At 48.1% G+C, this 13,413-nt stretch overlaps 1 protein-coding gene across 14 annotated transcripts in view; it reads right to left on the bottom strand.

Annotated features, from left to right (window-relative positions):
• Positions 1 to 13,413, bottom strand: part of LOC1273174 (amyloid-beta-like protein) — a 70,268-nt gene that overhangs the window by 48,806 nt on the left and 8,049 nt on the right. For all 14 annotated transcript variants that reach the window (XM_061647948.1, XM_061647942.1, XM_061647940.1 and 11 more), the window contains exon 3: positions 6,613 to 6,783. In XM_061647948.1, the coding sequence (XP_061503932.1) occupies positions 6,613 to 6,783 (171 nt within the window). The remainder of the gene's footprint in view (positions 1 to 6,612; positions 6,784 to 13,413) is intronic.

Below are 13,413 nucleotides of genomic sequence, written 5' to 3'. Positions count from 1 at the left end.
GATCGGTCGGTCGGATAAACTGTCCCGGGTACATCGGGACAAGCAAATAATGGGCCGTGTTGTTTGCATGCTGTGCTTTATGTTGTTTCATAATTTAGTCCTTTCGGTTCCGTCTCCTCCTCCTCTACCACTGGGCAGCTTTTTGGGCCCGGTCCAGCGACGCGTCTCGCCGCTGAAGCCGAGCCCGGGCACGATAGTGCACGATTTGAAGAATTTTTATTGCTCCATCTTGGAGCCGGAGCGTTGGGCCTGGGAACTGGGAACAGTGGTGTCGATGGTTTACCCCCGGGGATAGAGAAATATGATGGGACAGTTTACCGGCAAGTGATACTTGAAGTCCGGATTTGCGGCAACGAGGCTAGCAATGGTGGTATCACATTTAGGTTGTGTAAATACGCTATTCCCTATCTGCGATACGATGTGGCCTATGCTTACGTCCTTCGCATGTTGTAATTTATTACACTGCTACGTTGGTCGTGTGGTTGACCTATGGGTACCGTACCGGAATCATCATTTCGAGCCAAAATTTGCAATCCAACGCAAGTATTGCGGTTTTTCCAAACACACTAACACAGAGACACTGAGAGTGACCAAATTTTATCCAAAATCCCTTCACGAAAGACTCTGCCGATGGTTTTCTACCATGCTAAACGACAAGTGAAAATGAAACATGCTTTCAATTCGGTTCCAACGCTCCCTTGATTAAGGTAAAACTGTTCCCCTCGAAGTTTCACAGTGCTTCCTACGAATCAATAACTGCTTAACCCCAACGGGACTGCGTTTTGAATGCCGCATTCAGTGTAGCCGAGTTTGCGGAGCGCGAAGGTAGCTGAAGTCGGCCTGCTTCTTGTACGGTTGCTTCGTTACCTTTCACATTCAGAAAAGGTTCTTCAACTCCAGGACAACAAAAGAGTACACTTGGGAGGTGGTAAGGTCAGAGGAGCAGAACAGAGGGAGCCCACCTATGCGAGCTCCGAGCTGGTAAGGCCTGCCTGAATATGAAGCACTATCGATCGCAGGACGATTGTGCCGCAGGAAGGCATTCAGATTTCTCGCTGATGCGTACGGTTTTTTTTCTTCTTTCTTTCGCTTTTGAAAATTGAAATCTTTCAATCGAGAACAATGGTCGTTCGGCACGAGAGCGGAGGGAAAACTGTATCGTTCTTGTATTGCTTTCGATACCGTTTTCCATCTATAGTGTTCGCGCGTGGAGTATCATCTTCGCCATACACACCACAGAACGCGACGGTAATCCTCATGCTCATCCGCATCATCATCATAATCAAGATATCTTCTCCTCCTATTCTGAAGTGGTACACAGTTGTGTGCGAATGTTTTTGTCCTCCTTCGCGGACGGACAGGCCTAAAGATCGGACCGCTTTCCAATTCGCGATAGCGTAAATCTACATATTTTTTTATGCTGATTTCATCATCAAATCAAACGGTACGCTAGCTACCCGGGTCCAGCAGCATCACTACGCCACCGCTCCGCATCTTACGCGTATCTTACGCGATTGTTGACTTGTTTGCTTGTTGCCGTACTTAATGGTGCTCAATTTTCCACCAAACGAGCCGCTTTATACGAGCGTCTTTGCAAAAAAGGGCGTGACTCTGTCGGTTTAAAGTGAGAAAACAGGAAGGAAAAATTATCACAACGACGAGTATGTTACACGAGACGTAGAGTTTTAGGTGCTTGTACGTGAAACTTTGGATCTTGAAATGGTTGTTTCTTATCGCACGATGTGCGCCGAAACACGCACACTCACACCGTTTTTTGTGTGTTGAGAAAAAGCTTGTAATGGGAGCGAAAGTTTCAATCCGAATCCGAAACTGTCATGTTTCGCTGTCTGCATTGTTTTTAACCTGCTGTGGCAAATTAATTGCTATTGAATTGAAAAGTTTCAGCGTCACTTCTCTTACAACCCCAACCGCAAAAGCCATTTCATATCGCGCACCGCTACGGCATTGTACACTTTACAAGCGCGTCCTTAGAGCGAGAGGGGGAAAGGAAAGTTTTACCTATTACGAGAAACATACAGACACACGATGAAACGACGAGCCGGGCATGTGTTGCACCGGTTGTGCTTTCTCCGAGCGGTTCTGTCCTACCACAACAGGAGCAACTCCGTTCGTGCCACAAGAAGTTACGATTTTGCCAGCCGAACACCAGCAGCAGCAGCGAAATGGATACCATGGCGAATCGAAAGATGTTGTTCAAGAATGTGTTCTCCAACCAAAGTTTGTACGCTGGATATATCCCCGAGTTTGCGCTCCACCCGTATATCAGTGAGGGCGGTAGGAGTTCGCATTAATTTCGCATGTCCTTTACTGGAGGCACACATGCACACAAACATCATTCCTTAACACACTGCACACAACTTGCCGAACTGGTTGGCGAACATATTTCAGCGCGTTTGTTTGTCGAAATGGTGCCCCCCACCATTTGCGGGCGGCGCCGTAGAACCGCCTGGGAGTCGCATCTTAAGATGCGATGGTGTGAATTTGAATGTGTATGTTTTCTTTTTGCTTCGCTAGCTTCGAATAGCTCGGGTGGAAAATGAACTCCCCCCACCTGCACCGCTCCGGTGGTGGTGCCACCCTGCACCATTCTTTTATGTGCAGCGGGTCACAAGGACACGAACCAGCGTGTAGCTACCGGCGCACACCCTTGCGGAGGAGACTTTTGCTGCTGGCGGAACACACACACACACACACACACACACACACACACACACACACACACACACACACACCAAATCCTTTCCGAACGCCCGTTTCGTACTGTGTGACCAGAACCCCCCGTTTTGCCAAAGTGTGCCACCCTCTTTCGTTCGCTTCGGTCTTGCTGTGATCTTGGGCACTTGGGTCTTGGTGGCGTTCTTGCTTTTTTGGTTCTTGCACCCCGTTCTGTGCTTTGTGTACGCCATCCCAAGCACATGATCTACGCCTGGAAATGAAACAAACAGTACGGTGGTGCACTACCCCGTGTGATTGTTTGCTTCTAGCAATTGCAGCAGGTCTCTCCGCCCACAGGTTCCAACGATCTATACGACTTGCTACGAAACTAAACCCCGCGTGAGATGCGAAAAGAAAGCACAGAAAATAATCTTCCGGTAAGATTGGTCACCTTCTTCTTGCCACCGTTACCTTTGCACAAACACGACATCAACCCAACCCAAGGTGGATAGTGTGACTCGTGCGCAATGGTCGGTGAGTTCAGCCCGCAGCAGCACCAAAGACAGCCGTTAGCCCGGAAGACCATAGATACGTGACGATGGCACTGCAACACATTTGGACCGAAATTCTGCAACCGCACGCCCGAACACACGCGCGCTGAGCGCTTCGGAACGGGCTGACAATGTGCAATGTACAGTTTTTGCTTGCAAGATGAGGGCACGGATGTCAGAGGCTCCGGTTCATGCAACACCAACGGCAAATGTCGATGGGTGTGTGATTTGCTGCGAGACCCGCACAGCGAGGCAGAGTGAGAACACAAAAAAGTATGCTACTGACAATGCGAATGCATTGTGGTCACGGTGGAACTCTATCTCTCTCTCTCTTTCTCTGTGTGTCTCTCTTACGATTGTTGTACGCTTTCGGTACAATTTGTTCGCATTTGCAAAATGAAATGCTTCAAAAGTCAACAAAGCTATACGCTTCACAAAATGTCATCTTTTTTCTTCGGCGAGAGACGAGCGAACCACAGCTGCTGGCTGCTCTGTCTGTACATGTGGTTCGGGAAAGGTTCTGAATAAAATGGTGCCACCCCGTACAATTCTACTGCTTCCTAAGACATCCTAGCTGCACCATAACCACATTCAACATTTTTACACTTTCCCCCTGACCCGGGGACGGATGTGCTGGCAGTGCTGGTACGTGAGATACTTTTCCTGCTTCTCGGTTCACCAGATGGGGGTTTGAGGGTTTAAATCCTCCTCCTGCATCGCTTCTCCACATCAGCCGGCGGAGTGTTCTAGTGGAATGCAAAATCGTAATGCTTGTTCGGTGTGCGGCCCAGTTAGTCGAAAGCTTCAAGTGTGCGCAAGAGTGCATTGGCAAGTGAGGAGCTGTGAACAGTTGAAAGAATCACATCTTTCTTCACAAACGCAAAAGCTCCCGCGGAACCAAATTTCTGCGGAAAATGGAAAACCATCCACTGTCCCACCCCGTAAGGCATTCGAAGCACCAGAGTGCAGGCAGGGTTTTCTTGCTCCGTTTGATAGTTTCACGCGCCTTCACAGCCCCGCCAGGCCAGTCATTATGCTCGCATACCAGGCTCGCAATATTCCCGCAAAATGCTTGCCGCTGGAGCTGGTGGGCGAAATAAAATGTATTGCAAATACGGCACTTTCATCGCAAAATGCTCAGCAAACAGTAGTGGGCGCACAGAGCAAACGCGCGGAGTGCCGGTGCGCTCTAGCTGCACGAAGCAAGTGAAAAGTGAACGGAAATTAAGGCAAGAAAAAGGCGGCTCCCTACCCGAAGGAAAAGATTGAAAATACCTTTTCAAACGTGCCTGAGCGTGGAATAAAAATGCTGGTATGAAACGCTGCTTTTATGAACCTGAATGTGGAAGAAAAATCTAATGAACACAACAACAAAAACCACACCCAGTTTGCGTCTTGGCGATGGCTGACGGCACACTTGAGGTGTTGCTTGGTGCGGCTGCTTGCACACACAAAACGGTGAGGTATGGCCGTACAATCAGCACTCAAGCTGCTGGCGGCGCCTGTGCCATTTGTCCGCCGGTGTTGCCTCCACCATTGCCATGGTGTTATTTTTGCTCTTAATTTATTTGAATTCTTCGGCGCAAAACAAATACGAAAAAATGCGGAGAAACCCCCAAAAGCAATTAGGAGACGCTCTTGGGAGACTGCTGACCAGCAGCGGGCACAAATTGCTCACAACCAACAGTGAAAAAACGGAGCAGCAGTACGGGCACGATGGTAACAGGTTCGAACTCAGGGTACACGCAAATGAATCGTTCGATCGGAGGGCACTCTCCAAAAACTGCAGCTGGGGGCATCTTCAAAGAGGGTTTGTCTGGTACCCCGTGGGGAAGACGATATTATTTATTTGATTGCTCTCAATTGAGCTTTTCCGGGAGGGGGTTTTCATTTGAGATGGGGCCAGAGTTCGAAAGAGGCCCCAGTGTGTTTCGTGATTTGAGGTGTTTTGTGAACAACACAGAGCACTGGTTTCCAAGTAACGGTGCAAAATATGTGCATTCCGTGTAAATGAAAATTTCATTCGAATATGTTCGCTCGTTTCAAGCTACTTTGAACGTCCAATTTAATGTGTCCAAAACCTTATATGTCGGGCTTAAGTTTTATGCAAATTTATGTGTTTCTCCGTATCTGCAATGTATTTATCACGCACATTTGCTGTATGTAACGCGAAGCGTTTTTGAAAGAAACATCATGACACACGTACCGCACAGAGCATAAGCATTCGATTATGATTGCAGCCATTGTAACTGCTTCTCAATGCAAGATAATTGACATTTATGACATCTGCAACATGTAATTCATTACAGAAAACTGCATAGCAGCATTACTATGCCACACCGTTGTCCGTTTGCCACGCGTGACGGTACACATGATATGCTGGTATTCCGAAAACGTTCTACACCGCATCCTGTAAAGTGAAACAGAGCGAGAGACGGTGAAATTACACCACCCGATCCCGGATGGAATTGAACTTCAACAGAAGCGCTCCATTTCAGAGCTGCAAAATTGTGCACGGTTGTGTTCGATTTCAAGCTCTACCCCAATAGCCACCTGGAAACATCCGCATGCAAAGCGTGTACCGAAAGCTTCCTCTAGCCGGTGTACGAACCGATTCGAGGGAAAGCACGGCCAGCTTTCTCATTGGCCCGTCCACGAAACGCTCTAACGCTTGCTTCCCTACGGTCCGGGGTGCCTCAGTAACCTAATAAGCAAGGCACGGTAGACATTCGAGTACGGTTGGTGCTCACGTTAGTGGCCTTCCGAGGGCGGTCGGTTGCAGTTGAATGGTAAATTGAAAAATCTAATTACTCCCCCAGCGCTGTAAAGCTATCTCGGGCGTTGCGCTATAACAGGAAGAGAGCACACCGTGTGTACCTGTGCACAGGGTGACGCGAGAAAAGGTCCCGTAACTGGACGTGAGCACACGGCGACGACGGGGCAATGGAATCCTGACGGTATTTATTGCCCAAGGCACAAGTGCCTTTTCAAAGGTAGCTTTGGAGCCGCTCGTCAGAACTTCAAACACCGATTCCGTTCGTGGTGCGGAGGAGATGCTTCGACCTAGGATCTGCCGGATGGATGTTAGGTCCAACCGTTCGTACCGTCCCGAAGGGCATTGGTACGTGAGCGCTTGGCATCGTTGACATTGGTAAACAATCGACAATCGACACATTTAAAGCAACACAAGACACCACATGGTAGCGTAAGTTGATGCTACGGGATGAACGATGTCATTGTCTAATGGAACTGTATCGCTGCACAGCGACAGAGGCATTGGGTTGATTTATTTCTTTGCAAACGTCTTTCATTCGATCAAAAGTCTTACATTGCAATTAGCTCTCGTGCAATGCAGCTAAACGGCAGCGTTGATCGGCTCACTTACCTTCTTGCAGTAGTCCAGCAGATCCATCTTGTCGCGGAGACAGGTCGAGCCGGGCACCTTGATGCTCAGATCCGTGGTCCATCGTCCTTCCTCCGACAGGAACTGCGGATGGTACGTCTGTCCGGCTTCGCACAGCACCGAAATCTGTGGTTCCCATCGTGGTGAGGCAGCCTGCAAAGATGGAGAGAAATAGAAAAGGAAATGAAACGAAGAAATGCGTGCGAGTAAAAGGGAAGAGCTATGTGCGCGCGTTCAAGGCCACTCAATCGGTGGGTTTGTACACCCAGGAAAGGACGGGCGCATTTCGAACCCTCTGATATGCTAATATGCTGGATGCGGGACTCATTAAACATTCAAGGCAGCATCAGGCATTCGTTAGCCATCCGTTGACTGACCGTTCGTTACAGGTGTGCTGGCCAGCCTATTCGCTGTGCCCGGTAAGATCAAGGATTAATTGAAAACAAACATTGACCTGCGGCAGTGGAGTGAGCTGATGGTGAAACAAACTCTACCCATCGTGATCCGTTCTCACTAATCACTGTACGATCGGTTTCTCTAGCAGCTTAACTTTTACGGTAAATAAGATATCCACACAACACGGCTTCAGATTCAAATTTCTGTATCATTAGGCGGATAAAGTTGTCATTTCTGAAGGTGACACTCGACCCCTCCGGTGTGTGAACAATGCTGGCATTAGAGCACAATCAGCCCCCGATGCCTTTCAGATGCTGCCGCTCGCTACTCCTGCTGCCACTAACAAAGCACTCTGAAGTACAATGAAAATAAATCAATCATGCTTTTCGATGCAGAATATTCTGGTCGCTTTCGGTTGGTAGCTTTGCGTGGGAACACGATTCTGATTAATTAGCACTAATCGTCCCCCCGCCCCGTTTGCTGGTTCGCCGGGCAAATGCTTAATGACATATCCAGCGGAGTGGTGTTCTTGGAAACACAATGCTTAGTTACTCTTCCATTTCGATAAATACAGCTGTGCGTTTATGTTTAAGATTGACACTTTGTGTGGCTAAAGAGTCTGCCAAGGAGCTAGCCCAGCCCGCATACGAAACACTAGTAATAAAAACCAGTTCACTTCTCTCGCTCAGTGGAGATTTGAAGATGCCATTTCGTCGCTTCGCCATAACTCATTACTTCTTTTGCAACTAATCATCCTGAGTGTTGAAGCAAGGCTCGGGAACTACGGTGGTGCAAAAAAAACTACAGCCATCTCCTTCGGCTGATGGTGCCAGCTGTGCCCGACACACAAATACACACTATCCCCTCCCTCGCGTTAACTTTTAATTCTGCAAATGGCACGTTCCAGCATGTTCTGCTCTGTTTTTCGGTATTATTTGTGACGTTGATGCCTCGACGGTTATGGGCAGTACCATTGCGCATCAAGGGATACGGCACTCTGCTTGCCAGGCTGTTTCATTTTGGTGTTTTTTGTCATCTTTATCGCAAAATGTTGCTCCGAAATTTCTGTAGCTGTGTAACGTTCTGTTGACAAAGAGAAAAACAACAGTGGGGACATCGTTGGCATTCTGTTGGGAGCATAACACGACACTGGACCAGATGGCGATGATAGTAATTAATTCAACGTAGTGCAATGTTCTCAAGCTTGGTCTCATCTTAAAGATATGATGTTAAAGGGCTGTTATTATATTGAAGAATGATTCACACTATAACCACGTTTACGATTAGCTTTTAACAATAACCAAAAAGGATGTAAAGCATTTGTTAAACTTCACTTTTGCAACACTTAAAGTACAAGAGAGAAAAGCATAAATAATCCCCTAACATGAGTTTAAATTTTCCAGACGCAATCGAAAGGAATCGTACCGTATTTCTTTTCACGCTTGAAAGCACCCAACCAGCTCAACCAGGTGGAGAGAGCGCCGGAAAACCTCCCCGGAGGCAAAACGGAAGCAACGTAACAAAAAAAACCCCCCTCCCGAAAGCTTTGCTCCGATAAGACATCGATGGAGCAAATCCTTTTCGGCAGCGTTGGCATGTTTTAATTAAAAACTCGTCCATCTTTGACTCAACCGGGCGAGGCAGCAATCCATTGCCGAGCGAGAAATTACTGCGAGCATTTACTTGCGGCTGGTACGGCAAAGGGACGCGGTGGCGGACTCCGGTGGCCATGAGCCTTTTCATCAGCTCTTCGCTCTTCACCCTTTTGTGCCTTTCATTCTGTTGCCGCTTTGAGGACTTAGTCGGGCACTTATCCGTGCGTTTTCTAAGGTCTTCAACCGTAACGAAGCCACAGCAAAAGGCACATAAATCTTGCGAAAATTGAAAGCGTTGAAAATTAAAAAAAAATGCAAGAAAAAGCAGCACAACGAGTGTGGTGCTACCGTTTTGGTGCAGAGCCAAGCCAGGGCGCCCGAGTATGGCGTCATTGAGGCCGTCCAATCCTAGCTGTAGTGCCGGTGACACCTATTGGCAACTGTGTGCGGATGGTAACTGTGAGCCTTTGCTCTGTGTGCACTCGTTTCCAGTGGTGCGCGTATTCTTTTAAAGCGTACAGCGTTCGTTTCGAAATTCTTTAATTATATGTTTCACTCTCAAGTCTCGTTGACACTTCAATACAGTATTGCGTGACAGCAAATGACAGTTAACATAGCGGTTTCTATAGTGCACACCTTTAAACACTCGTGTCTAAGGTTGATGAAGCCAAGGCGATTCCAATGGCGCCACCGAAGCTCCGTTCTCGTTCATCTGTGCAAAAGTCGTGCGCAAGAAACAGGTTCTTTTTATTATATTTCTACATTAATCCAATATTTCTTGCATTATGACGAAATATTGTCATATTCTCTCGGAAACATTGGAGGGGAGAAACATTCGCAACACCTTTGACGACACGACAGGGCGTAGTATGCAAACTGAACGATACATTCACCCCTGGCGGATCGAGGTCGCGTTTGATAAGTAAGAAATAATGGGAAAAACGACTCTAAGAAAGATCAGAGTTTCCCATCTCTGGGTAGATAACAATTGCCACGTGTGTGTGTGAGAGAGAGAGAACAATTCGAATCGTTGACGTGTAAAAAATGAGCCTCCATAATAAGCTCCCGAAAGCTCTTTTCCTCTCCTTGGGGGGCGAGTGCTAAAGGAAATGGATGAAGATGAAAGGATTCCGCGTCGTTCGAAAAACGTTTTATCTTCTCACACACGGTAACGATGTGCGATACACCTACGACACACACACACACACACGCCCACGCGTTTCCCACGCACGTTTGCACGTCACTGCACACACACACATACAATCGTTCGTTGAAAAACGTACACCCGCAACATCCGCTGCCATCACACTTCACGTTCGAGCCACTTTTCCAGGTGGCGGAAATTGTGACGAGCAAAGACGATGATGCGGACATGATGCGTAGAAAAGCGATCATTTTCTGCTCAGCTGAGCCAGGGGGTGAAACAGCGCCGAGGGACGAAGGGGGGGAAATGATTGAAATGCGCGAACGGCAGCAAACTTTCATTCTTGCCGACTCTTTGCTCCGCAAACAACCCTTTTGCCGTGGGCCAAACAAGGGGAAAGCTTCTTTTTTACCTCGCAGAACGCCACGGGGAGGCACAAAAAAAGTCGCGCACACACACACACGGAAAAAGCCACTTTAGGGAATTCAAGAGATATGCTTTCTTTTTCCCTCGCCGCTGCGCGTATGTACGCAGTGCGCGTTACAAATCGCACCGGGGGTTGGTTGCTGGGAGGGATGGCCAAGGCGTGGTGTGGCAGAGAGATCGATGATGCTTTTCCGGTGCGGCTGCTTGGGTACCATGGCGTAGAATGTGACGGAGAACGCCTGCTGAAGGTCGTAAACTTTGTGGCTTTTTAAGCCGCCCTACCTCCTCCTCGCCTGTGTGTGTGTGGGTAGGATGAATGTGAAATGGTTGTTGTTGTTTTTTTCTTTTTGCTTTCCTCTGGCCCGTTCGGGGGTGATACTCGGTTGAAAGATTTCATCAACGCCCACACATACACTCACACACACAGACAAACACCCATTGGAGGGTGGTTGCCATTAGGCAATTTTTCTTCCGACCCGTCAAAGACGATTTTCCGCTATCGATGTCAAATGTGGGAGCTTTTTTGCCTGCCTTCTTGGCGTTCGTTTATACAAAAACACAGAGAAGCCTGTAGAACGTGCAGACAAAAGCGATGCCACTGTGTAGGTTACTTGCTATTAAAAAAAAACGCTTTTTTATTACATTTTACAGCCGATTGCGTTTGTACAATTGCTCCAGCTCTGGGAAACCCCACGAAGGCGCTTACGATGGTTAGAAAAATGAGATGTTTGCTTTACTTCACTGTCTGTTTACTTGAACGCCAACTCAAAAAACCCACCTCTGCCATTATTGCCCTGATACAGCAGCAGGAATCGAGACGTCATCAGCGCACGCCAATTTCGTTTCAACGGTACAAAACCCAGAACGGACGGGCAGAGCGCGATTAATGTGTTTGCCAATTCATGATGCAAATATCGATTATCGGAACCATTAAATCCACATCATTTCGTTTTCGATGGGCCTGCCTCGCATATCCTTGGGCCAGCCTCGAAGGGGGTGTTCGCTGGCGGTAATTCCGTAATGAGCCATCCGTGCCACCTCAAGTAGCGCGCTCGAGTCTGTTCACGGTCTGGTCGGTCAGTCCATTCGGGCCGTAGTGCGATTGCCTTATGGTTTTTGGCTCACGACATTTGGCTCTCGTTTCCCCCTCCCCATACCTACACTACCTACCGCAGTTCGTTACGGTGCAGGCCCGGTGGTAATCAGTTCCGGATATCCATTTTGAAAAATTAGCTTCTATCGCTCGACAAAGCTCAAATCGTTTTTCTCTCACTGGTTCCTCCTCTCGGTGTCTCATCATTGTACACGGTTAATGGTTCGTGAAGAACGGCAGAAGAGCCTAAAAAACAACCTCTCCAAGAAGTCACTGCAGACACACACACTAATGGTCCGCTGTTTGGCCCGTGGCCATGCCTGCGAACGATTGTAGTCGCTTTTTGTGCTTAATCTCCAAAACCGTACGCTCTATGGAGCAGCCCGTGAGAGGCAAAAAGGGACCTAGAAGAAACAGATCGATCGATTGCAGGTTCGGTGTGAATTTCTGGCCCAAAATCGTCACCGAGCGAGGGGGCTCGAGGATATTAATTGAATCGTTGACATCGACCTGTCAGAGAGGGCTAGATGTCGAGTTGTCAACGGTAGGAGCGTGTGGCTGCGAAAAACCTTAATGTCTTCTTGCCAGTTGTGGACCGGCACAGTGTAATGGAGCACCTCATCTATCGTCTCTCCCACTTTGTTGGGTTTTTTTTTTTTTTTGCTGCTACATATTTGGATCATTTCAATTCCGAGAGTGTCCTTTTTACATCGGTTGAAGGGCTGCCCGATTCGTAACCCAAAATCTCCAGCAAAGAAAACGAACCTCGAATGAGAAATACAATTCCCCAAAGTACACTATGGGAAACGGTCGTTTCATTTCGGGGCACCGACATTACCCTCCCGGATGTGGCCGTGTTTAATTTAGTTCTTTGAACTTTTTTTTCTTTTGTTGTTGCTGTTGTTGTAACCACTTCTCGCCCGCCCGCTGCACCCACTGTATCTTATCCGGGGTGCGGAGAAGGGACGGAATACTCGGCGGTACCTTAAATTTCATCGGGGTCGAGAGCGAATCACTTTACGGCTGTGAGCGTAGAACAGATTATAAAGCAAGTTATTGTTTGAGTTTGCTTAGTTCTTGACTCGGCAATTTGTTTTTCGGTTTGGAGTGTGTTTGCCCAGGCTCGAATCGGAGCGGGGGTGTTTTCACTCGCCGCACTCACTCACTCACTCACTCTGCCGATCATCGCCTTTGGGACTGGAATCCGGCGAGACTGAAGCCCACCACCATCGATGGCAGCAGAGAAACGATGAAGTGCTGCGAAGGCACTGGAATTAATATAACCCGGGCGCGCGCTATTGGTTGCGTTCGGCGTGTTCTAAGAACAACACTGCCGGAGAAGAGCAGCAAAATGGGATTCATTACGTACGCCCAACATTGGGAAAGTGTCGGCAACGCGCTGTAGGTTATGATGACGGCATTCAGTGTGAAGCGCGCTAGTCACACTAAAACAAGAGACGTCCCAAGGCATCCTGCGAGTAGATTCGGCTGAATGTGTGTTGTCTCCGCACTGGTGAAAATGGGAGTGAAGCAAATAGGCCGTACGTGTGTCTCATGTACACGCACACACCTTGGGTGTTTGAAATATACCGCTTGCTGTTATGCAAATATTTTGCTCTCAGACACGCACATACACACACATACACACACATATTAAGATTAGGGAGTGAGCTTTACGACCAATCGGCAGTGAAACGAGTAAGTGTCAGAAATGGGGAGCCGCCCCAAAGCTGGCAGTTTCTTGCTGCTTGGGTGCTGGTTCCGTGTGCTTTCCCCCATTGGTTGGGGATACGTCGAGAAGGTAATTTCATTTCGTCGTAATACGAAATGGTACCTCTATATTAAGTACCGTGCTTTCTCGCTGCTCTTGTCTCCCTCGCCAGAGACACCCGCGGGGCTTTCAAGCTCTACCCCTAATAAGCGAGAATCCTTCCTTTTCACCATTTCGGTACATGGGGTTGGCTCTTATCTTCGCTCGCTATGTCCCGAACGCGGAACACTTTCTACACACAATGGTTCGCGAAAAAAAAGGGAAAAATATGTGGCACCGAAAATGTCATAATGGTTTCTTATAATAAAAGGAAATTCACTGGTCCCGCTTTCCCGGTATCAAACCACGAACCTCAGGC

Source organism: Anopheles gambiae, chromosome 2 (genome assembly GCF_943734735.2).
Source record: "Anopheles gambiae chromosome 2, idAnoGambNW_F1_1, whole genome shotgun sequence".
Classification (NCBI taxonomy): Eukaryota; Metazoa; Arthropoda; class Insecta; order Diptera; family Culicidae; genus Anopheles; species Anopheles gambiae.
The sequence above is the reverse complement of the archived record's forward strand: the minus strand, read 5'-3'. Positions and strand labels throughout refer to the sequence as shown.